At 29.9% G+C, this 27,578-nt stretch overlaps 1 protein-coding gene across 1 annotated transcript in view; it reads right to left on the bottom strand.

The window, feature by feature from the left end:
• LOC142332999 (uncharacterized) overlaps window positions 1–27,578 on the bottom strand; it is a 50,452-nt gene that overhangs the window by 8,479 nt on the left and 14,395 nt on the right. Inside the window, exons 2-4 of the mRNA XM_075379764.1 lie at window positions 20,266–20,365; window positions 17,684–17,785; window positions 12,597–12,752 (exon numbers count right to left, since the gene is read on the bottom strand). Coding sequence (XP_075235879.1) covers window positions 12,597–12,752; window positions 17,684–17,785; window positions 20,266–20,365 — 358 coding nt within the window. The remainder of the gene's footprint in view (window positions 1–12,596; window positions 12,753–17,683; window positions 17,786–20,265; window positions 20,366–27,578) is intronic.

The following is a 27,578-nucleotide window of genomic DNA, read 5'->3' as shown; positions in this document are numbered from 1 at the left end:
GCCGTTGCTTTGTTCGACCGTCACGATTAGTTTAAGGGATACAAGATTCCTACCGCTTGCAGTAGGAATCTAGAAATGACTGGCCATGGGTCACACATAGCTCCAAGCGCTATATGGTGGACAGGTACTTGCTGGCTTTCAGCGACCTAGGCGTGACAGCAAATTGCTGTCCTTGACGGAATAAATTTTAATTAATTGACAAGTTATATATTTTGGTATATAGACGGTGTGCGCCTACCCATTTCAGTAATATATGACAAGTGAGCGGTGGGACACGCAAGCGAGTGGTGTAAGGCACCTCGCTTATTCCGCTCACGCAGTTAGCTAAGCTCTAGGAGCTAATTAAAATATTAGTCGCTAAACCGTTTGAGGTACAGTAACCGTTTGTGGCACGGACATTCGGTCTTGTGCTTTAGGGCGACAGAATGTAGAGGGCGACATCGAAAATAGTGAAGGTTCTACATAAGCGATTAAAGTTAAAAATAAGCGATAAAACATCAGAAAATAAAAAATTCACTCGGTACGTGCAATCGAAGTTAACCACGCTGTTAAAATTTTGCTGTAGACATTTTTGATTAAGTGAACGAAGTTATTTCGTTTTTAGAAAAAGTAATCTTCTTTGTCAAAGCCATCCATCATGTTAACCGTCATCGTGTCCAATTTACGGGAGCTAGAACCCTGATTCCGTTCGAAAAACACAACGTCATAGCCCGAAAATGAACTTTTAATGTGGTAGTTTCTAACAATACTTTTAAATAATAGGATCTTGAAAAGATCTTGTTAAATAATCGATCGATACATGTTTCCTATACAACTATACTTAGACAGCAATAGAAATTGATATAACCGGGGAGTAAAATTAAATAATTAGGTGTATTAAAATATATGTATCTTACTTATATATTAATTGATGAGTTGTTACTATATATCTCATGTAAGTTTTCATTAACCTCAATTTATCTTCGGAAAAATAACAATTTTCAATATTTTTATTAAAATCATTCATTTTTGAATCGTATACATTAGAATATCGATTATTTTTTTCAATTAATTTTACGGTATCGTCCATTTCATTTATCGATAATCGAAGTAATTTAATATCGTTAGCGACAGTTTCCATCGATACCATAGATACCGAATATGTTATGTACGAATAACCGCCGGCTAATGTTATATAAATACATTGTACCGTATACCATATAAAAAACATGTATATTTTTTTATTATCTGAAGAAATGTAAACAGGAAAGAATAAATGTAAATCGTCAACATTTATGGTACTTAAATCTTTTGCATTTAATATTATATAAATTGCATTCGATAAAGGGATAATATTACTTACTGCAATATTTATATATACAAAGCAATGCAGTATTTTGTTGTTATAGATTATTACTTTTTTTGTTCTTTCCATCAATTTAATACGATGATTTGTTACTATAAATGGAAATTTATCGCCGTTGTTTTTACCGATAGTTATCAAAATAGTCGTTAAAATTTCATCCCAACAAATAATATATACGAGAAAGAAATAAAAATATGTAATATAAAATGAAATTGTTTTGAATCCGTTAAGTCTTCTATCTATAGATTTCCAATTATACAATACATATAAAAGACAACCAAAAAATAGCTTTAATTGTAATAAATTATAAATTAATATTCTTTTATTAATTTTCGGTCTACTGTGATCTTTTATATTAAAACCTAAAAATGCCATCGAATTTTTTATTTTATTAAAAATATTCATCGTTTATGTATTTATTTATTATTTTTTGGAACTTTTATTTTTTAAGGATCTCCTGAAAAAAAAAAATTAAATTACATTACTATAAATTATTCTTGTATTATATATGATGTGTCACAAAGATTATGGTCTACAAAAGAAAATAAAGACAAAATATGTAGTTACGTGTAATGAATTGCTTAGTTTTCCTGTTATTATATTTAACGAAAATATTTTCATCCTCCTTTTAATCAATGGTTAATAACAAGTTATAATAACTTAATTAAGGAAAAAATTTAAATACTTTTTGATATAATAAAGAAAAATTGAATATATCATATCCACAACTGCATTCACAAGTAATTTTTGAAAAACATGTTATACACATAAAATTTGGATTTCAAAACAGATTTTTTTTTTAGTTTGACGTACAACAAAATTGTTACTTTATTAGTAAACAAATTTTATTTAAAAAAAAAAAAATTATAGAAAATTTAAACCTAAGAAACTTTACTACATAATTAACATCGACTGAATATAGGTCATATTGGTTAAGTATTGAAAAATATACACACAATTTAACCTAACCAGACAAAAAAATGTATAGTTAATACTTAAAAATCAATTTTATAAAAAAAGTAACAAATAAAAATTAAATAAGTCAATAGTTTTAACAGTATTACTCATATTTCAGTTATGCAGTTAATAATATTCATTATCTACTATCTGCCTAGAGGCTGGTCCCTTACGCCACCTCTGTGTCCATCCATTTTTGTTCCAACCCTCACCTGCGTCCAGTCAACACTTCATCTATTTAGTTTATATTTCTTCTTCCTTTCTTCTACTGATCTTTCTAATGTAATCGTAAAATTTCCATGTCTTAACTTGTTTCTTTTTTTGTGCACTTCCCGCATAAGTTCTCTTTCTTCGTTAATCATGTTCTTTACTTCCTCATTCCTTACTTTATCCATTCAAATTACTTCCTATATCCATCTTCTTATTAGCTTTACAAAAGTCTCGATCCCGTTCCTGTTCCTATTCCTCATCGTCCATGCTTCACTTCCATAACACAACATACACCACAAACACAATATATTTTGTAAACAGTGAAAGACTAAATTTGGAGATATGTTATAATTATTTTTAATAATTTTAAATTTACAAAAAAAAAAAATAGTAAGTCCATTAATTTTACATATTTTGATGTCACAACGATATATAGTCATGTCTAGCAAAGAAATTGGAGATTTTTGAAGGAAGGCTCGTCCAATCGATTGAGCCATTTTTATAAACTGAAAGCCAAAATTTCCTCTAAAATCTTCGGTACCACCTAAATATTGGTGTACGATGAGGACAAAATTATCCAAGCACAGTTATCATTTCTTCTAAACACTTTTCAATAATTAACCTGTGTGCAAAATTACCCGGGATTCAGATTTCAACGAAGACGACAAAAGAAAAGAAGTAGTGATTTCTTTTCACAAACACAGTTAAAAGCAAATGACACTAAGACAGTGATCAAATGACAGCGGCTACAGTGCAAGTTGGGCCGTTCTAAACACGCGTTTACTTGTACCGCCTGTGATGATTCGTTCCATAGCGCAGCAAAACTTTCCAAGTGCCATTTGAAAAATTGAATTCTTCACAAACGATATTTGTTTACCGTCAATATAACAACGATATTTTTGTATACTGAATCTACACAATAGCCATTTTGTTTGAACCAGCAATATTCCATCTTTTATAATATATATTTTTTTCGAAACTTACTAGCTATAAAGTTGTGAGAGACCTGTTTTATTATATGTTTCAGTTCAAAATCCGATTTCCGTGGCGGAATGGTAGCATCTTGGCTTTTATCCAGACGTCCTGGGTTTGATTCCCGGTCAGGCATGGCATTTTTTATACGCCACAAAAATTACATTTCCATATTCCCATGAAAAAGTTTTTCTTTAAACTCTGTGTCGATTTAATTTATCAAAGTAAAAAACTACTTTAAACCATAAAATTAACTTAAATTTAAATTAAGTTCCAACGGCTTCATTTTAAGCTTCGAGAAAAAAGAGAGGAAAACTTGTAGACCCATTTTTATAAAAAAAAATCATTATTTCCGTTTTAAAACGTGTTCTGCTGTTATTGGTTTACCATATCTATGGAGAAAACAGAAAAGTAGCTGACAAAATATGACTTTCCCGGTTAATAATAATAAAAATTACGGCAGGGCCAAAAAAAATGGGTATATATTTATATTTCTTTCTATATATATTTATATAGACATTTCTTTATAGGTCTACTTATGATATATAACCTTTCAAAAAATCTTTGAAAAAATTATATTTTAATTTTAAGAGTGACGGATGGTTTTTGAAAAACTTTTTAGATATTTATCTATTCGTTAAGGTAATAAATAAATTTGCTTTAATCAATTTTTCTTTAAAATGACTTTAAAGAAAATTTAATCTGATTTATTCAGAATATTCCGCATTCCCTTAACGAATTTTGAAAAAAAAATACTATTAATTCCTTATATATAGACATATTTGAGCCAAATTCAAAGGAAATACTAAGTTATCAGGGCAAAAGCATAATATAGATATTCTAGCTATATTTACCGAAAAATTAATATACTTAATACTTTTTATACAGTATAACTGATTGTGACAGAGGTCTGTGAAAGGTAATTCCTGGCAGGAAACCGAGATATTGAATTGGCTACAATGTACCAAATACCATTTTAATTATAAAATAAAACTAATAAATACATGTAATAAATAAGTACTTACTAAGAAGATATATTACATTTTTTTAATAATATTGAAAATATATACAGAAACAAAATTATTTACTTGTAATATATAAATATATTGTTTCAGAAACAACTTTAAACATAATTGGTCAAAAACGAGATGGTTAATCACGTTTAGATATTCATACACGTGGTGTGTACGACCTACAAGTGATGTTAACGCAACGAACAGTGTTCTTATGGTGACATCGTGTTTTTATAAGTATTATAATCCTTTTTTCTTCTGTAACACTGGACACTACAAATAGAAGTTTTACAAACAAAGTAGTCATAAAAATTTACTGTTTTTCAAGCGATATGGATTTAACCCGCGACTTAAAAAATTTAAGCGAGCGTTTGTATATTCACTTTAAAACATATGTAACATATTGCATCAGAATATTATTTTCAGTTGAAAATCGATATCTAAAAACGGAGTGAAATAAATTTCTAACGAAGCCTTTTGTTAGCGGATACAACAAACGGCGGTTATATAAAATTCTACTTTCAATACACAACATTTTTCTCTCTCTCTCTCTCTTTTGTTTAACTGTCAGCTTAGATGCTTTGAATTAAACTTACCGTGTACCATTCACTCGCAGCATATTGTCATGATAACATCTTGTTTCTTTAACAGTCTACTTTTAGTCAATGAACGAAGAAATAAATAATACTTTTACTCCTCGTATTTTGATACCGTAAAATGTTCTTCCAATTAACTACACTGACAGTTAGGTTAGTTTTAAACGTTACTGAATTATTTTGTTAAACGCTTTTAATTTTGATATTCTGGCTATAGAAACTAGTGCTGTAACGGAAAAGTACTTTGATCGGTAAAAAAATCTAAAAAAATTTCTATTTTGAATTTTTATGCCTGCTTGTTTTTTTAGAGGTGGAAAAATCCATCTTACAATCGCCGAAGCAGTGACGGAGTCGCTAACAGGTCCCGCTAGCTTTTAAGAAGAGCGTATGTAGACCTTCGCACTACCGACTAAACCTACACCCCTGGCTATCCACCATCCGGGCGTAGCTAATAAGCATTCCTTTAGATAGGGGGAGATCGCCCCACCATATTCATGCATTGTATTCAGCAATAATATCAATGCACTTTTTCTATCACCTTGCGTGCTACTTTATGCTTTGAGAAAAAATGATTTTTGGCTGAGTGAGCCACATATGTACTGCGCTGTTCAATTCCTCATCTCGAAAACTTCTTGTCTATTTTTAAGGAGATAAAATAAAAGGAAGTCTGACAGATAAAGATCAGAACAAATTAGAGTAACAGCTGATAACTAAAACTTCGTTTTCTGGACCACTTCAGCAACATCGATATCGTAGAATTTGGGCACATAATAATATTAAAAAAATTTAACCGTAGTCCTCGGCGTTTAATTAAAATTACAGGCTTTAAATTTCTGATAAGTAGCGTTTATTATCAAGCCCTCTCCTGGTAATTCTCCAGTATTGCTCATCGTGAATCTCATAAAAAAATATAAAACTATATAAATAAATTAATTATAATTTAAATTATTATAATTTTTTTCTTGCCGAGTAGCTGTGATTTAAAATTTTTGATTTTCTGAAATTACTACGTAAATTTCTAATCCATACTTGCCGTTTACGTCTCTATCTCATGACATTGGACAAATTTTTTATATCCAGCCATGTCACTATCCAACATTACTGTAGAAATCCCTACTTTTTTGCAATTTATAAATCCAAACGAAAATAAATAAATAATTTATATCGATCGGTTCATAATTATATGATATTCAGGTCGAGTCAAGAGTAACTAACTATACTATTTCACAGGTACAATTAAACGAACCGTTCAAGAATTTTCCTGGATGGGTCAATGGAAACGCAGAGTAAAATTTTTATTAGAACAGCAACGTTAAATTAATAATGAATTACTAAATATATAAAATAATCCACAGTTGGTTAGGCATTATTGAAAAATATTTGAGAACACAAAATTCATCGACAGTAATATATGGAAATGAAAACGGTTTAATTCTATTTTTAATAAATTTTAGGATTATTTTTAACGGTTCGTTAATTTATTAAATCACAATATAAATTTCTTCTAAGCCAAAGCATTCTATTAAATTACAAGGCTTATGATCATATCGAAAAGAACCACAATAATCAGCAAACGTTTGAATGAAAGGAAATTGTATGCATTTTCAATGAACTCACCATTACTTCCACTGGTTCTATCATTCCGGCGTGAAATAACCCGTAATGTCTTTCACAATTGATTTGTTGGAGTTATGTTTTAAAAGAGTCTTTTTTAAAACAAAAAATGTGATTCATGATCGTGTATTACCGTCTACCGATCATCAGAATTCCACGATTAGTAATTTCTGGCACAAGCCAAACGGGATTTTTTTTATTGCGGTATTATTAATTTTTAATTAATTTTTTATTTGATTTTTAAGCCTTTCGTAGAACATAAACAAGCTCGTAAACTAGTACTGTATTGTTAATGAATCAATCTCGACACCATTAGCGAATAAATCTCTTAGAAGAAAATTACTTGACTTCTACTTTGGTTAACTTTTAAAACTTGTACACGAATTCAACATTGTGCTGCAGTAGAAAAAAATGAAAGTAAAACAAGTACAGTTTGATCGAGCAGATACAATGTTTTTATTAGATCTTTACTTTTATTTATTTCTGTTGGTTAAAATGCAGTTCTATCGAACTTCATCGCCTTTTTTTTATTAATTTTTTTTTAATTTAAATATACTGATCTATTAACAATTACCAACCTCTGATTATAAAAAAATTGTACGATAGATAATAGTTCAATTAGTAACAATAAAAAAGTTTGGACTTATACCTTAGTTAGGAGTATCGTACGCATTAGTGAAATTTGTTCCAGAACCGCCAGACGGTTTTTTGGCTTTGATTTGTTACCGCACTGTCATCATGTACAGTTGTAAACGTAAGTTGCACTTGTCCTAGAAAATATTACGACAATGAAATTTCAGCCATATTTTATTATTGAATTCCGATGTCCGTGACGGAATGGTAGCGCATCAGCCTTTCATCTTTGTGTCGCGGGTTAGAATCCCGGACTGGTACGGTATATTTCATACACTACATAATTTAATTTCCGTACTTAGTACAAGATTTTCTGTAGGCTTGTAGATGAATTAATTCATCAAGCAAAAAAAATATTCAATTAAGTAATTTATTTTTACTTTTCAAAAACAGGGATCAAATTAAAGTTTCAGGATACCATTAGGGTAAAAGTAAAAGCTTTAGCAAATTACAATAAATAAATTCACGTTAAAATTACGTGTAGAAATCTTATAAAGGGTATTTATTTATTTTTTATTCTATTTTTGTAATGGGTTGCAAAACATGTTTGATTTATGCTCCAAGAGTTGAAGCACTGAGAACTTAAATGTAATAATATTTTATTTAAAAAATCTATCCCAGCAATTCCTAAAATTGTATCTGCAGTAAATTTTGAGAAACTTTCTGTAAAATCAGAAACACATCCTTTTTTCAACACTTTTTTTTTTTGATATGACAAAAAATATATTGTTAAATTGGCAGCAAACACAATATTTAATAACACAGGAGAATTTATTTGTAAGAAAATCTACTACGGAAGTAACATCTACTGAACATGAGGAGTACATTTGAATTTTACTCGTATATATTTAAATAAAACTTTCTTTTCTCTGAAGTATACTTGCAATCTGTTAAACTAATGAGCAATAAATAAGTAACCTTGCCGCGGTTCAATGTTAAATGAGCTTTCATATTGTTCAAACTCAGACCGACCGTTCCTGAGGCGTGTGGTTAATTGAACACCGAACTTCAAAGTACACCGCTATTCACTTTCTTGTATTCACTTGTATCAAAGCGCTTTTACTAGGATTCAAACCTCAGAACATTTGATTTCGAAAATCAGCTTTTTTGCAACAACTGATTTGCGTCGACGAGTTAACCGCTATACTAGCACGGTGGACAAATAAAAGTTGGTAGAAAAATACTATTTTAATATTTTTAATTGGTTAAATAAATATAAAAAATTAAACAAACTGATAGTTTAATAAAATAACGACGAAAAGTTTACGTTGACCATCTTATCTCACGTAAATTATGGCTTTCATGAATCTTTCACCGCCAGACTTTTATGGGGGTCACCTTAAAAAGGTACTTTTCAAAAGAATAACTGGCCCACTTCAAACGATGTATTGAAAGATAAAATATCGAAGAGAAAATCGGTGAAGCAATTCTAAGGAAATTTGTAGGAAAAATGAATAAACCTGTTGATTAAACTGGATATCCTGAACATTTACTCTGACATGTAATGTCATGTACTTTAACATGAAATTAACTTAAAAATATGGTCTGTTTAGTTTGCTATTACATAAATTGAATTACTATTACTATTATATTAGGTTTTTTTTTTCACTGGATTGCATGACTTTTATTAACATTCTGTAAATTATAAAAATAATAGATTTAATGTGTAAACGACGCAAAATTACTTAGATTTGGAACCATTAAACCAAATAGTTTTATTTTAATCGGTTTATTATTTCTTGTCATTATAATTAGTAGAGATTTTTTTAAACCAATCCGGTTTACTGATCCAACCGAATTCGTACAAAACATTTCTTAAGTTCTCCCAATGGAAAATAAAATAAAAAACAATAAAAATTTGATATATAACAAACATATATATATATACTACAGATATATATATATTATTATTGATAGCGTCTTTTATCCGAAGGTTCCGGGATCGAAACCCGGTCAGTCATGACATTTATCACTTCATACAAAATTAATTTATCATTCATCTAGTAACTGTAAGAGAAAGTAAGCCGTTGTTACTATTTAATAAAGAAATAAATTATTATTATTATTATTATTATTATTGGTTAAAAAGTTACAAATTGTATTTCACTTTAAAGTTTAAAAAGAGTAAGCGTAGATGAGTTGAATTATGCCAAGTGCTGGAACTGCTAGTAGACCAATGGCGAGGAGGTAGTGTACCGCACCCAGCAAGTTAACTCGGTACTTTAAAGAGTAATACGATCTTATACTGGAGCTTTAATTTAATTTAGAATCGTATGCTTGAAACAATTTTATTATTAATATTATTTCGAGAAAAAAAAATATGTATTAAAAATTTTTTTTAAATTAAATCGTCTTCAATGTGTTTTGCCGTTGGGTAGGCCGTTTGATTTTTTAAAACATCACGACTCTTACGGGTTTTATATGTTTTAGTAGACGTTTATTTTCCTTTGTTTAGGTCGTGATTCTGAATCTCTTTACCACCACGTTATACCACCGTTATTAGCTTTGTATTTGAATCGATCCCTACTAAAAAAAATCTTTCACTGTCCTTCTTGATTAAATTATTTATTTAATAGAAATACATTTTTTTTTATTTATTTTCAAATCTGTTTATTAAATTGTAATATGTGTAAATACAATTCACTGACTGAAAGAAAAAAAGACAAAATTTTAATTTAAGTATCTATTTATAACGAACACATATATTAAATATATTAAACATTGAACTCTTAAATATCAATTCAACCCATTAAAAAAAAAATGGAATTTAATAAATGCTACTAACTAGGAACGATCGTTTTTGTTTCGGTATGAATTCACTAGATCCCAGGTACACTATGAGGGACAAAAGAATTATAAAAAAAATTGAAAGATTGATTGATATATATCACTATTAATTATCAACTGTTGAGATATGACAATCCTAACCAAAATGGCGGTCGTTTAATTCTTTTCATTAATTTCTAAAGTAGCCTTTAATACCATATAGTTACCATAATATTATCCAAAAATTGCAGCACTTCTCTGCCACGCATGTTAGTTAATAGGTACAACAAGCCATTTTTGAAAATTAGCTAAGAACTGTCGTAACTCAAAGTTTTTTCTGGTAAAAACGGAAATATCATAACCTCACCGTTTAAAATTTATTTTGCATATATTTTAATTATCCTCTCTCTTTACGGTTGCTTAAGAGTGTGATGGCCTCATAGGGGGAAAAATTAAATCGTTTCTTCATAGAAGCATTTATTACATTACATTTCTCCAATTTAATTTAAAAAGTGTTTTAAGTGTCACCATATTTTATTAAAATCCTATATAATTTACATCTTACTAAAATGTTAATTAATTTCCAATGAATTGAGAATTAACTATCAAGATGTTGGTTTTCAAAACTTGTACTGTTTAAATCTGTCGATTTAATATTTTTTTTAATGTATTACTCTTTAAAGTTTAAAAAGCTTAGTTGATGCGCAGGATGGAAATTGATTTAAAGAACAGGCTTTGATTTGTACACTTACGAGTATCCATTTTACTTTACTATTAATACTTGCATTCATTAATATATCCATTTCCGCGCATCCATTTCCGTAGGTCTTTTTTATTTGCGAGAGTAATACAATCTACTGTTGTATCGTACTGTGATTGAGAAATTCACTGTACTGTTACATTGAGCGTGTTTCGAAGGCTCAGAAATATTTTATTTGAAAACAATTAAAATATTTCTTTTTGAAACTTCTTCCTTAGTGTGACGAAAATGCTACAAAAATAAAATGTATTGCAAAATAAATAAACTGCAATATTTTACTTTTATTTTAATGAAAACATATCATTATTTTTGTAACTTTAATCAATCCTTATTACAAAGGTTTTCATAATGGTTATTTTTTATTATAATTATAAGCAGATTAGAGTTGATTCGTTTTTAATTTCATATTATACTTGGATCGTCATTACCTTTCAAAATAGAAACTCTCTGGATTGAAGTTTAAAAAGCTATTTTTTTTGTGATGATTAATTCACAACATAAATTCGAAATTAATTGCGTGAGAATATGGAAACGGAGAAATTGTAGCGTATGAAAAATCAATGGCTGACCTGGCTTCGATATCGGGGCCTCCGGAAGAAAAGCCGAGATGCTACCGTGGAGATGGGAGATCAATATTAATACATTTACCTGTAATTTTAAGAGAATAGAATAAAACCTTATGTACGTGATGTTCAATAAACCGTTAAAAAGTAAATTAAATTGCAAAAAAAAAAATATTTTTTTATTTTAATTAAAAGTAGTTTCAATGTTTTTAGAAAATTTAAGTGGTTTAATGGAATAATTTAATAAAAGAACGGGAAAATACGAAAAACACATATTTTCGCAATGTCGTTGGATTAGATTAACTGTGGCTGTTAGTCCGTGAATTTATTTCTGAAATGCTGATTATCAGCGTCTTCAATTTAGAAAAAAAGGGGTGTCCACAAATGTAAATGTAGAAGAAATTATGACTTTAAGAAGATGGATTCCCTTCATTTTGTAACACATTCAATAACAGTTTTCCACCGGTGACTTAATCATCATTTGTACGAGAACGAAACCGTACATAGATCTATATTTCTGACTGCACAATTTTGCCAAAAAATTAGTCACTTTTTTTAAATATACTAATTTCCGACTTTACAAAGCACGTGTAAACAGAATACTTGATATTTTATGAACGATCGATTTAAAAAAGTGTTTCCACCGATTTATTTAAATTCAATTAAACGATTTTTCTTTATGAAAAATATATTACTCTTGTTGTAGGACATTTAAATAATACCAATTGAAAGAAATACTTAATTTTTTGCATCCTATTAAACATGAACTTATTTATATGTTTAATAATTGCCGATCTTCATGGTGGAGTGATAGCGTGTTGGCCTTTCAATCTCAGGTCGCAGGTTCCAATCCCGGTCAGGTATGGCGTTTTTCATACGCTACACAGATTCCATTTTTACACCTCACAGAGAAAAAAAAAAATGTTCATTGACGCTTTTTAAATTGTGGGATTTTATTTTAGTCATACTTTATATTTTAAATAAATAATTGTTTGTCTTGCAATGCTGTAATCGAGGATTTCTACGATGATTTTTCTTGATCTATCCATGCCAGTAAGGGTTTTTTATCCTTAGAATAGTATGTTTCCCCATTCCTAAGTTGATTTATAAAATGTTTCCTTATATACGTATCGGAATAATAAGTTATTTAATAAATTAAAATCTTACCGCAGCGAAATTTCTTAAATTTAGAACCATTAAACCGAAAGGTTTTATTTCAATCGGTTTGTTATTGCGTGTCATTATAATTAGTAGCGTTTTTTTAAACCAATCAGGTTTACTTATCCAACTGCATTCGTACAAAGTATTTCTTAAGTTCTCCCACTGTAAACAAAATTAAATTAAAATTAAAAAAAAAATTTTTTTGGTTTAAATATAATTTGTTATTATAAAAAAAGTTTTTTATTATTATTTTTCTTTTGAAAAGACAGAAAGAATATACAAAGATACCATGAATAGTAGTAACCCCTTGTCATACGGTATTCTTAGTTACGAAAATCCTTTCAGTAACCCATATTTACTCCATCTGGGACCACTTTCGGGTTACTGAATTATGGGCCCGCTGTCTGTCGCCTTATATAGAGCAGTACTGGTCAACCCGTGCCTCGTCTTCATAAATGTAAAAAAATCGATTTATTTCCTTAAGCAAAATTTATACGATAAGTAATATGAAGGATGCAAAAATATAACAACAATTCATAAAACTAAAATAAAGAATTTATAAAGTGCTTATATTTGTGAACATAATTTGCATCATGATTTCTAGGCATGGTGCAGAATAAGTCAAAACTTGTTGGCTGGTTTAAGCAGAAGCCGTGTATAATTAAAAAATAAATACAAACATCAAAACAAACCGTTTAAAACTCTATAATTCATCAAAAATACAAAAATGAAGATAAATATAAATTCATGCGTAAAACAGATATTATGTATATACAATATTTAATTTGAAAACAAATCTTGCGCAGTTCTGCATAAGAAAACCGCACTACGTACCTTCGATTAATGAGTAGATACTGTTTCCAAGAATCAAGTTTAAACTCGCTCACCACTGTGATTCGTTGCATAATCGCTATGCAAAATAAACAAATACAAAGTTAAAATAACCTCAAATTGAGTTTATTTTATCTGTTGTCGACATTACATTGAGTGTAATTCAGCAAGGACTCAAGTAAAGGCCTTGTATATAAAAGAAAACATGAATTTAAGAGAAAGATATTTTCATACTCCTAATACTTAAAACGTAAATAAAATTCCTTTCATTCCCCCAATCAAACCTAGTAATCGAAAGGAACACCGCACTTTTCTTTGAAAAGTGGCTAAAAAGTTATTACTAATCAATATTTTTTACGTCTCTGAATACTTTAGCGCTATACTGATTGTTGATTATATAAAAAATATGACGATATCTGTTTATTACATATATTATTTTATATAAATATGTCGAACAATCTTTTATTAAGAATCAGGTATTTCAGAATGTACTCCAAATGGCTTTTATATAATTAGAAGAAATAACGTTCCCTGTAATTACTTGAAGAATATCTGATGCATACGTACATTCAGTTCGTTAAATTTTTCCAACATAAAAATGTCCGTTGACATCTCGCAGTCGGCATGCAACGCCGCCACGGGTCATTTTTGTAACTACTCAGTTTTGACTGGTTATAAGATCTGTCTTCATTATTTCCCGACTCGTATCGACGGTAATAATCTACAGTAGTATTAGTGATGAGGGGAAGGTAACAGATTCTAATCCTTTTGATAATCAATACGGATATACTTGTTTTAGTGAAATATTACGCACAATAACAAAAATGACCTAAACTAAAAGTTAATCAGATTGAAGCAGGTTTACGATAAAGTAATTTTTATGCTCTTTCCCATAGTTTGTTAGATAAACAGCCAGGAAAATAAATATTCCAGGAGTATTGTATGACCTTCCAAACGTGTAACTCGTACAATATACCTCTCATAGTTAGTCGTATTAGCTTCAAAAGAGCTTAAATTTATATGTGTGACTTTATATTACTTACAATGTAAATTTTTTTCTTTTTTTATTGGTCGGGTCAAAGGTAGTTCATTCCGTTTGCAAAAATTATGTTACCCTTGAAAAATAAAAAAAAATCAATCCAAAGACTTTCCCCTCCAATGCGAGTAACTTTTGTCTAGATAATTTTTTTTTATTGTGCGTAGTTTACGAAAAAATCGCCTGGGGCTATTAAAATGTAAAACCCTATATATTTATTATATTTTTAGTAAACGGAAAATTGGTTGAAGGAAATGAGAAATTGAGTGACCGTAGGAAAACCGGTTATTTCTTCATAAAGCTCAACTCCATATTACTATGTTTAATTTTTAGAGATACACGTACTAATATAATATAGTTCTGTGTTTTTAAGAATTCAATCTTAAAAAAAATTCAGCAATCGTGAAACTAAACAGAGTAACGATTTGGAATTTAATGGAAGTGAGAAAATATAATCTTGCCGGTATATATTTCAATTAAAATAACGATTAGATGTCGTAAAAGTAAGTTATTATGTCGCATTATTAAATTTATAAAAAAAAATTGAAGCCATTTTCCGTCGGGGATTTTGTAAAAGATTGTGTTCAAGGCATTATAAAGAATTTTTCCTGATAAAAATAACTTATTTCAAATCAAAACGTTGTTGCACCAAACAATATCTCTTTACATTAATCGTATTTCAGAAGAAATATTAATAAATTTGCGAAACCATATCAAAGATGTTAAAGCGTACTTTTAGCTTTTGATGAAATGAAAAATATTTTGGATACTTCATCGTCTTCGGAAATTTTTTGAGGTGTTAATGAATCATACATTAATTGTAAATTACGTTAGCTTGAAAAATACTACAAAAGCTGAAGATGTACTCATAGCTACAAAAATAATGACTTATTTATACTTTCCAAATTAAGAACAGAAGGAGCACCGGATATAACGAAGGGCTGTAAATTTGATTATCAAAGAGCAGTTAAATTTGTGAATTTGTTTCTTGATTTTCAACTAAATCAAGAGAACTTTCAGTGAATTGGATTGCCATTATTGCGATCAACACTTCTGTTTGAAACAAAAGTGGCATGAAGAGCCAAGAATTGGTTAATTTGATATTTCAGGGTTGTAAGGTACCGTAGGTGATTGTAGCTGGAAGAAGCCGTACGAAGGTGACAGTAAGTTCGTTAAATACTGTGATGGTAATGTCAGCCGAGGCATTGGCATCGGTGGCATCCTGACAGAGGTCAAACTGATGCCGGTGATATATTATCAGGTTTAGAATGTCTAAAATACGACCTCTGTAAAGCCCATCAGGTCCAGGAATGAATGGGGTGGTATGAAGATCTGGATAGTCAATGGCAGAGGTTTTTCCTACGCGGTTCAGGATGACAACGATCAAAACTTAACAAAATCAGAGATTATTTATATAATAGTTTCCACTTACTAATAATCTTTAATAGTATTTTTCGGGCGCTCTCAGATTATTAATTCATCCTCAGGGACAATGATGTGTTATACATTATAATTACTTACTTCATATATCATTAATTATACTAAATTGAATTTTTATAAAAATTTAAATATAACAATAGCGATATGTGAAGTAAATAATTTTATAATGTACAACACATCGTTGTTCTTGAGGATGGATTAATAATCCAAAAGCTCTCGAATATTACTATTATGGATTGTATGTAAGTAGAAACTATTATATAAGTAATTTATATATTTATACCAACAGGACGTGCTTCATAAAATTAAAAAATCAGATATATACTAGAAGCATTAAACAAATGTATGCGCTCACGTATTATCTTTGAGCCCAATTGTGCAAGTTGAAAAACCATGAACTATATTAATTCGCACGCTCTTCAGTAAGACATACCTTATTTACATCGTTTATTTTGCCTATGTTAGATGGTCGAATCGTGGAAACTGTTAAAGAGGTTTTTTTTTTAGTTACGAGAAGAAATTGAATTTTTTGTGGCCGAGTAGATTGTGCCTGTTACTTAATTAAGAAATGAAAAGTGGTTGAAGTTATGTCTCTAAAAATTAACCAAAAATTTAATCGGGTAATTATGGAGTAGTAGGTTTAAATTAATTTAATTATTGATGCTTGTAATTTGATTAAAGCGTTCCAAACGAATTAAGAGCCAACTTAGAAATAATATTGCACAAAATTTACAAGGGCAAGACAGAAAAGTGAAAAATGAAGAAAAACTCTCCAAGTTGTTAATACGTTAGGAAGTTGCAGTACCAGCTCATGCTGCTATGTTATATTGCCATTAGGTCATGCAATGATTTAAGATCGGGCAAAGAACGAGATTCTTCTTCGATCAATTAATTTAATAATTTATGAACCTCTATATTCACTTTCAAAATGGTACCTACCTAAATTTACCGAGTTTCGGAATTTGGCTCCTTATTTAGAAAATCACTCACTAGAGGTCGTTATCATATAAAATAACAAGTTAAAACACAATCAACAACGCATAAAACCACGTACTCGATGCGTTTGTACGTGGTTTTAGGTGTTACGACTTTGTGTGTATAGGTGTGTGTTCATTTTTCATTTCATCTTGACGTGTTGCGATCTCCTGTGAATGATTGTCGGAAGATGAGCAACAGTTCGGAAACGCGTTAAAAGTAAGGAAACACTATATAAAAATTTTATGTACGGTAATTTATGAAATTAATTTAATTAAGGTTCTCTGAATTTGAGTTAGTTACACTCGTAAGGTTTAAATAGTATCATACATACGTTCAATAAAGAATTATCCCACGAAAATGAAATTCCTCGATGGGACAAACGATTGTCTTTTTAAACATTATTATTTTAATTTTTATTAAAGAGTATGTATTAATTGTTTTTCATAAAATTTAATGCCGGCTGAGTAGCTAAAATAATTTCTGATTGTGTTTTATTTTAAATTCTCCCAAAGAGTGAGGTAACAAATTTTTACTTTTTAAATATTTACTTTTAGGACCTTTCTGGCCTCAACTTTCACTTTTTATATTTACCCAATTTAATTACATCAGTCTATCACTTTGTTTATATATTTAGGCGAGATTTTGATCAAAAAGGTTAAATCTCAGTTTTTTTCTGTCATAGTTTTCTTTGATAATCGTTTTGGCTGTATTAACATATTTTTATGAAAGCTTTTAATATGATTTTACCAGAGAAATCTGATTTAAACTAAACTTATACATATAAAACGATAATTTTAATTTTCCATACCTCAGTAATTACCCGTTCACCTCTAACATCCAATACGTATAATATATAAAAAGCAAAACCACAGAAAACGGCTTCTGCAAATTTTGATGCCATACTGTTTATCTAAAAAAAAAAACAACAAAAACTACTTTTCATGAAAAGGATAATAATTCATTCTTTACCCTGTCAAGAAGCTAGCGTTCTTGGTTAGAATATGAATTCAGATCCTTTGCGTGTTAGAAAACAACGCTATCACTTCACCAGGAAGGGCGAGGTATTGATAATAATATAAAATTATAGCAGAATAGGAAAAATTAATCAAATTTATTTGCAATTATTAAATATATCGTAAATATATATAAAAAAAATTATAATAAATAACTCTAGCTATTTGCCTTTAAGGATTTTCCTTGGAACTTTTTTCTCTAATTTTTGTTCTAATTTCTTCATTTTCAGCTTTGTTGACTCATAAAATTTTTAAAATTAAAAAAAAATTACTCTTTTCACTTTTAGTTAATATAAGCTGACAAAAAAGTTTTTCATTTTTCCTGGCATTATTTATTTAATCTTATTATTGTGGAAAAATAGTGATACGTGAAAAAACACAAGGAAAATTCCTGAAGGGTGTGTGTTTGTATGTTGGCCTGTGTATTGGAAAGTACTTTTGGAGTATCTGAACATTAAAATGATTAAAACATGAAATATTATATTAATATTATAATTAATGTACGTTTTTAATTAATGGCATTAATCCATTAAATTTTTAATTTCCTGGCATCATAGCTCTAGAGTTAAAAATCATTTCACAAAATTTATATTAAAAATTTCTGTTTTCTATTTGGCTTTTGAAAAATAATAATAATAATTCTTATTATTATTATTATTATTCAAAAGTGCAATTTTTTCTCAAAAATTATCAGAAGACAAAAATTATAAGATACAATCTATTTTAACTTATTATCATAATCAAATTTTGTTTCAATGATAATACTTAATGTTTTTTTTCTGTAAAAGAAATACATTACAGCTTCCTCCGAATGTCACACCAAATCGCAACAAAAGAGAAACAAAATCCTCTGATAAAACTTCTAGTCATCCCTCAAATACGCAAAATGAATTAACACATACGTAAGAATACATGAAAAACAGAATTTTTTCTTTGATGACTTCTAAGATTTAGAACTATGCTGGAAGAAGAAAAGTTTGGTAAAACTCAAAATTTGGGTATGCGTTGTTTACTTTCTTGTACAAAGTTAAGGAAGTATTGTGATCGCGCGGATAATTTCGGTTTTCAGATTTAAATGGATATATCCCTTTTGACCATTCCTGAATCCATTTTAACTAGTTTCAGCGTGACGTCTGTACGTACGTACGATTGTATCTCGCATAACTCAAAACCGTTAGCCGGTTAGCTGTTGAATGTTGAAATTTTGGATTTAGAATTTTGGTAACATCTAGTTATGCACCTCCCTGTTTGATTGCAATCGACTGAACCAAAAGTGTCCAAAAAAGCCCAAAATCCAAACAATTTAGATTTTTGTCTTTTTGTTTCTTAACTACAGTAATAAGCCCTTATTGAGAGCTTTACAACGATGTGTAATAAGTGTTACTTATTGTCATTGGTTCCACAGTTATAGCCAAATAAAATTTTAATTAATGAAATATTTGGATCTTACAAAGGGAAGGATTCGAACCATTGTTCGAATCAGACTTCACCTCCTTCTTTTTTTGTAACTGTTTTTTAGTTTAATATATATATTAATTAATTTTTAACCTCTCATTGTAAAACAATTTTTACCATAAATAATAATTGAATAATAATAAAATGTGAAAAAATATCTGAAGTTATTAATGAAATAAAACTTTATTTAGTTTACATTTTAAAAGAAATGTTTGTATGTAATTATATATATATATATGTAAGCTTCATGACATATATCGGTCACAAAAATTATTACACTTTCATTTTAAAACTCGTAAATACGTTTTAGATTCGTAATAGGTTTTAAATGTGTGATAATACGAGGAGATATATATAACGCGACTGGATGTCAAAGTCTATTACTATTCCCACTCTTTTCTTCAACTAAGCCTTTTAAACTTTAAAAAATACAGTTGGAATCGATCATCTTCACCATGCGTATCAATTGTAATTTCTGAAAAGATAAATTTTTCAGTTTAGAGCGTGCGTGCTCACACCACACACACACGCGCGTACTTTATAAACATTTTTATATTATATTTTCATATAATTAAAAAAGTATATATATTTATATATTTTTTAATTGTTTTTATTTATCGTTGCACCATTATTTATAGATATTAGCGACTAATCAATATCTTTGTGAATGTACCGGTAAACATGTAATCTTGAACAGACTCAAGCCGACTGTTCCTGAGGCACGTGGTTAATTGAATCCCAACTACCAAGGAACACCGGCTTTCACGATCTAGTATTAAAATCCCAATAAAAGCAACTAACTGCCTTTATTAGGATTTGAATTTTAGAACTCTTAACTCCGAAATCAGCTGATCTACGATAAGTTTTACCACTAGGCTAACCAGTGTATTAAATATATTTCAATTATATAATTTTTACAAACCTTAATGATGTAATATATAGAAGAACATGCATACAAGCAAATTCCACACTTTAATGCTAACGAAATGCCTTGGATTCCTCTGCTGATTACATTTATTTTCCTGTAAACATAATTTATTATTTTAATAATTAAAAAAATATTATGTATTAATTAAATAAGTTAATTAATATTTATTTTATTTAATTTTACCATTACGAAATGAAAATATTAGCCTAAATTTTCCTTTGTAATAAAATTAAACAAAATAATTTCCTTTTATTATTATTATACCACACTTACACAGCTTTTACTTTTGCCGGTGACATTCCTTAGACTCGGAGCAATTTATATCAACGAGATTCAGCTTGCTATTGTTGACTAATTGCCTTCCGGATAACATGGTAGGTGTCAATTATCACGCTCTTTTGCATTAGCGCGTGGGTCTTCCACAGGATCCTCAGATTTTCAAGACTGTTGTGCAAAGTAGATGGTATTATTCGCTTTGCAGATATAATTATTGGGATTATATAAACTTCTTTTTGATTCACATTTCTTTAATTTCAAAAGCAAGATCTGTATATTTCTGCAGCTTCTCATTGTGTTTAGTGTTGATGGTTTTACTTGATGGGATGGCTAGGTCATATTATTATTATTATTAGTATCATTAATATTATTATTGTTATTTATTTATTTTTAAATATTTTTGTATTATAATATTACTAAATATTCATAAATTTAAAGAAATAATTATTTTTCTAATTGATACCTAATAATTGTAGAGTCATCACAGTTACAGTTGAATGCACAACATAATAATGTTTATTATGATTATCTCACAGATGATAATCACTTTTTAAATAAAAAAACACAAAACAAACGACATGTTTGTCTTTGTTTGGTTGAAGAGTATGATTACATTAACATTCTCAACAAGGAAACAGTCGGTAAAGTAATTTTCTTGAGCTAGATGGAGATGCATAATTCATTTTAAGGAATAAAATATTGTAAAATATTTGCGTACATTGAAGAAATTGATTAAAAAAATAAGTAAATATTAAAAAGAAAATTACCAAAGCTATAATTTTTCTACGTATTTGATTTGCTTTAATTACAATATTGTAAGTATTCCTTACATTCAACATATTTTAACGATATTTTCAATATTTCATATACATCTTTCGATTTTTCTTAGTTTTATACAATAATATTCAATCTTTTTTATTATATTCTTTATTCTATTGTTGCTTTTTACTTTGGAAATATGTGAAATAAAAGGCGCCGTTAAGTACTTCTACCTATCGACGCGATTTGTAAACCCAAGATTTTGACGAATAAAAGACATATTCAAGTCCCGCGGTTCATCAAATGGAAGGAAAAATGTTGTCCAACAAAATTCCATGTATTTTTTAAAGGTATTTTTTTATTGCAAATCAGATTGAACTGAAATATAATGTTTTCATGCATATTTATGAACAAAAAGATAAGGATTTTTTGCAATTTATTAACGATCGGACATGTATTCCACATTGTATACATTGTTCTCGTGATGGTCTACTGTTCAGTCACTCTGTAGTTAACTGTAATGTAGATAAAAGTAAACACAAATTCTAAATAGTTAAATAAAATTAAAAAGAAATAAACTAGGAAATACAAAAATAATACAACTAAAACTTACAATTTTCAATTAATATTAAATAATCAGATGTTTCACCAAATCTATTATATTATATAAAATTATGTAATAATGTCTATTAAATTACATATACACATTTTTAAAAGTACGTAAAATTTTATTTCAATAACTACTGATTTCTTTCATTTTTATTTTATTGTAATTGAATAATTATTTGTAGTAAAAGTTTTTTTTTTACAATCCCGGGTAAATAATTATTAATAAATCAATAAATTTAAATAAAAAAAGAAGGTTAAGAAAAACGGAGATGAAGTCTGATTCGAACCGATGTGCCTGCCCCTTATAGATCCAAATATTTCATTAGCCTATTACTCTGGAACCAATGAAAACAAGTACCAGGTATATAAATCGTTGAAAATCTTTTAAAGAGGATTTTTTTAATTATGAAAAAGTTCAAAATGCAAATTTGTTTGAATTTTGGGCTTTTTTGGACACTTTTGGTTCAGACGATTGCAGTCAATAGGAAAGGCCACAACTAGATGTTACAACAGTCCTAAATCCAAATTTCAACATCCTACCGGTAATAGTTTTCAAGTTATGAGAAATACGTACGTACAGACGTGACCCCGAAACTAGTCAAAATGGATTCAGGGATAGTCAAAATGGATATTTCCTTTGAAATCTGAAAACAGAAAATTTTCACAATACTTCCCTTACCTAGTGCAAGAAAGTTTTGTGATTACTCACCCCTCATTGGCTCAAACGCTTATCAACAGGAAACGACAGATCCGGTAGCGAATTGCACAAATTAAAACAGTTTAACAATCATCTTATAAATTATTTATTTAAAAATATTATAAATAATATGTTACAATTTCCACACCACCCGTGAGGTATGTAACGACGCGCCTTGAGATTTTCTTTTTAAAGAGTGAAAACTCTTCCCAGTATGCCTATTATAAAGCATTCGAACTAATTTTTAACAAAAATAATTTACATCTTCTACAATACCATCGTCTCTCAAACCGTAATAAATTAGCTTATTACTTTCAATTCATCTTCTGTGAATCTATTTGTATATCGTTTTGGTAAATATAGCTTATAGCATCACGATTGTTCCGCATCAGTGTCATATACAATACAATGGCAAAAATGAGAAATTCACCGTACTTTGTAAATACCTTTCTCACATCCAACAATATGTAATCGATATCGACACAAAGATCACTTAAATTTTTACATCGTAGCTTCTAGAGGAAATAATCTCCATCGCTAAAAGCGTTTACAAGTGATATGGTGTCCATCATAGTAGTACAAGTAGTTTTGTTCACACAAGAATGACTCGCAAACCGTTTAGTGTGGATACCTATATCCTTTTCCACACTCTCATCGGAAATTTTAGAAAATAACTGACAAAGTTGGTCTTCACCAATAACTCTACAGGTATATGGAATGTCCCATAACAATTCATATTTCTATTCACACGCTACAGATTTCAGTTTTTTCACGTTTCTAATTATCACTTCGCACGTGCACAAGTATTCGGGTAACCCGTTTCCGCAATAGTCGAATATTCCACAATCAATTGCATGACATTCATCAGAGTGAACAGAATGGGTGACAAGCATCATAAAACAGTATTTTCACACGCGCGGACCGATTCTTCTCAAATCGTTAATCAATTCGGAAAAAGTCTTTTGTTCACCATTACAGATTCGATAATTTTTTTACATACAAAACACCACGTTCTTGTAATCTTTCAACATTCCTTTAGTCTTTACGACGATTTTATCGTTTAGTTTATTCAATGTGTAATTAAAAAAAATATAAATATTACACTCGCTTACCACAATCCAATCGATTATGGCCGATAACTCGTCTTCTACATCTTGTATTTTTATTTCATGCGGTTTACCCAACAGTTTTGTATTAGGAAAAATAGCGGTTACTGAGATTATTGAAGTGAGAATCAACATGTTAAGAATATCCTTCAGGTGAGTAAGATTTCTGACAGGACCGACGAGTAAAAAGTCACCATCCATATGGATATTTCCCAATCACATCACCTGGATAGACCCCCTCCATCTTAAATGAACCCCCCAAAGACTTTAACATCATTACTATGTCTACACAAATCGTATGCAGTATCAATTTTTAAACTATTCTTGCAATAGACTGTGAATTTTATCCTAAGTGGCGTTATAAATGAAAATTTCTCTATCCATACTGAAACGATCAACGTCCACATTTATATTTTTACAATATGGAAAGGCTTCAGTCACAAGTTTCCTCACGTGTCGCAATGTACTTACACGATTACCGGGAAAAATTCAAACCGACTACACCAAAGTGGATACATCTACAAACTTCGTTAAAAAACTACGATTAAAATTAAATATCACGTCACTTTGAAATTGATTGATTACGATTTCCCACCAACCATGCGGTATGTAACAAATCGCAAGAGGACTTGCCGCGATAGCGACACGACTGTCGCTATCGGCAGTCGTGTTGGTTCTACACAAGCGCCTGAAAGTTCAGAAAATAGAAAATTCACTCACTGCAATCGAAGATGACGGAAAACCACGCCGTTAAAATTTGTTTGCAGTCATTTTTGATAAAGTGAATAACAATAATCGGTTTTTAGAAAAACAACTCTTCTTTGACAAAGCTATTTTTCATGTTAAAACTCATAACGTCGAATTTAGAGCAGCTAGAACACTCACTCAGTTCGACAAACAAAGCGTGATAGCCCGAAAATTATTTTTGATGTGCTAGTTTTTAATAACACACATAATTCTTTTGTGATTTTTGAACACAGGGAATCGTGAAAAGTCAATGTTTGCTTAAACTTCGGTCAGTTTGTGTTTACTATACAACTATACTTACACAGAAATAGATATGTATCCGGTAACGTAAGATTAAGTAAATAGGTCTGTTACAATATATGTATCTTGCCTGTATATTAATTGATGAGTTGTTACAATATATCTTATGTATGTTTTCATTAACCTCAGTTTATCTTCGGGAAAACAGTAATTTCTATTATTTTTATTAAAAACATTCATTTTTGAATCGTAGAGATCAGTATAACATCGATTATTTTTTTGAATCGATTTTATTATATCGTCCATTTCTTTAATCGATAATCGAAGTAATTTAATATCATTAACGACAACTTCCATCGATATCATCGATATGGAATATGTAATATAAGAGTAAAAGCCCGCTAATGTAAAGTAAATACATTGTACCGTATACCATATGAAATACATGAATATATTTTTATAATTTGAAGGAAAATACGCCGGGTAGAATAAAGGTAAATTGTCTGCATATATGGTATTTAAATATTTTGCATTTATTATTATATAAATTGCATTTGATAAAGGGATAGTATAACATACAGCAATATCTATGATAATAAGGTAATACAGCATTTTGTTGTTAAAGGTTATTTCTTTTTTTGTACTTTCCATCAGTTGAATACGATCATTTGTTACCATAAATGAAAATCTATCATTATTTTTATCGATAGTTACCGAAATAGTCTTTAAAATATCATCCCAATAAATAATATATACGAAAACGAAATAAAAATATGTAGCATACTATGAAATGGCTTTGAATGCGGCAAGTCTTCTGTCAACATATTCCCAATTATAGAATAAATAAAAAAGAGATCCAAAAAATACAATGAATTGTAATAAATTATAAATTAAAATTCTGTTATTAATTTTCGGTTCATTATGTTCTTTTATATTATAACCTAAAAATGCCATCGAAGTTTTTATTTTATTATAAATATCATCCATCTTTTATATATTTATTATTTTTTGTAACTTTTATTTTTAAACAATTTTTTCCTGAAAAAAAAAGTTTAGATTACTTTACTACAAATTATTTTTTTATTATATTTGGTGTGTCAGAAAGCTTATGTTCTACAAAATAAAATAAAGAAACAACTTACATAGTTACGATTAAATAATCGCTTAATTTTCCAGTTATTATATTTAACGAAAATAATCTAATCCTGTTTTTATCAAAGAATAATTGGTTAACTGACATTTGCTCCCGCCACCACCCCATTCGGTAGCCATAGAGCATAGACCAAATGTCAGTGCCAAGATACGGCTACTGTGCCTCTAAAACAGTTTAGCGACCTCGTCCCTAAAAGCTCCTAGTGAGCTACCTATCAGCGTGAGCGGATTAAGCAGGGTGCTATTCACCACCTGCTTATGTGTCCCAACCGCTCACTTCTCAAACTAATCTAGATCGGGGAGGCGCACCCCTTGTTACTACTTACTAAAAGTCAAATAAAATAAAGTAAAAGTTAATAAATTAAAGACAGCACTTTAAGCTGTCACGCCTTGGTCGCTGTATGCCAGCTAGTGCCTGTCCACCATTTGGAGCTTGTATCTGGCTGGTGGCCAACCATTATCTTAGAAAAAACTTCCCACAGCGACGCTACAGGAATCAGTAATAACCCAGATTAATTAAAAAACTCTAACGATGACGGTTGAACATCGCAACCTCATCGAGGAACTCCTACACGGTCCGACAGTGCGGCTCTCGCCACACTGACTCCCCGTTTATGAGCGGCCAGTTTTCCCCCTGACCTCTAAGTTCCAGGGTGGCCCGGTAGTGGCCCTCGAAGAGCAGGGCAGTCGAACATCATATGCTCGTTCGACTGGACCTCCCCGCAGACACAACTCATCGGCTGCTAGACGAAACCGTAACAGATATTGCTTCAAATCCACATGGTTGGAGAGCACTTCGGCACCCGCCGCCCTTAAAAATGAATTCGAGGCATACCATCCCCCCAAATTCTGTATAAACCTATACAAGGATCTTCTCTTATTCGTGGTGTGCCATTCAAGCTGCCATGCCTCCATGAATAGTTTCTTTTTATCAAAGGATAAAAAGAAACTACAAACACTTAAGGTTAGGGTTAAATTTAAATAGTTTTTTGATCTAACAAAAAAAAAATTGAATAAAACAGGATCGCAACTGTATTTACAACTAATATTTACAAATCTTATAATACACTTAAAATTACAGTTTAAAACATTTTTTTCAGTTAAAATAACATCTTAAATTGTAAGTAATCAAATTTTGCAAAAAAAATTATGGAAAATTTAGTTCTTATAAAATTTACTATATAATCAACAAACTGAATATAGGTTACACACATTGGAGAATATACACAAAACCTAACCTAATCTGTTAATAAATCTACAGTTATTACCTATAAAATCAGTTTTATAAAAAATTAACAAATAAAAATTTAATAAAGCAATAGTTTAATAGGATTACTTAAAGTTTAGAAATGTAACTTAAATATTCATTATTTGATGTTTGCCTAGAGGTAGGTCCCTTACGCCATACCAGCTACAAATATTACAGATGGGGAGGTGTGAGACAGGAGCTTGGATTAGTGTAGCTTCCTCCGGAGAAGACCATGGGCTACATATTGTCCAGAAGGGGGTCCTGAGATGATGTTGAGAAACTTGCTTCAAGAATACTGATGAAAAAACTCTGTGATGCTTGAGAGTTGTAGCGTGAGAAGCTGTGTCTGCATAACGTGTATGGATGTGGAGGGTAAAGATTAGCCTCTCATGGTGTCGCCGTCCATCCGGGCTTGCTAGTATAGTCGGTGGGAAAGAAGTGTGGATACATTGGATCCCCTTGCTACTTTCTG

This window comes from Lycorma delicatula, chromosome 12 (genome assembly GCF_047948215.1).
Source record: "Lycorma delicatula isolate Av1 chromosome 12, ASM4794821v1, whole genome shotgun sequence".
NCBI lineage: Eukaryota > Metazoa > Arthropoda > Insecta > Hemiptera > Fulgoridae > Lycorma > Lycorma delicatula.
Note: the sequence above shows the minus strand (reverse complement) of the source record. Positions and strands in the feature narration are given on the sequence as shown.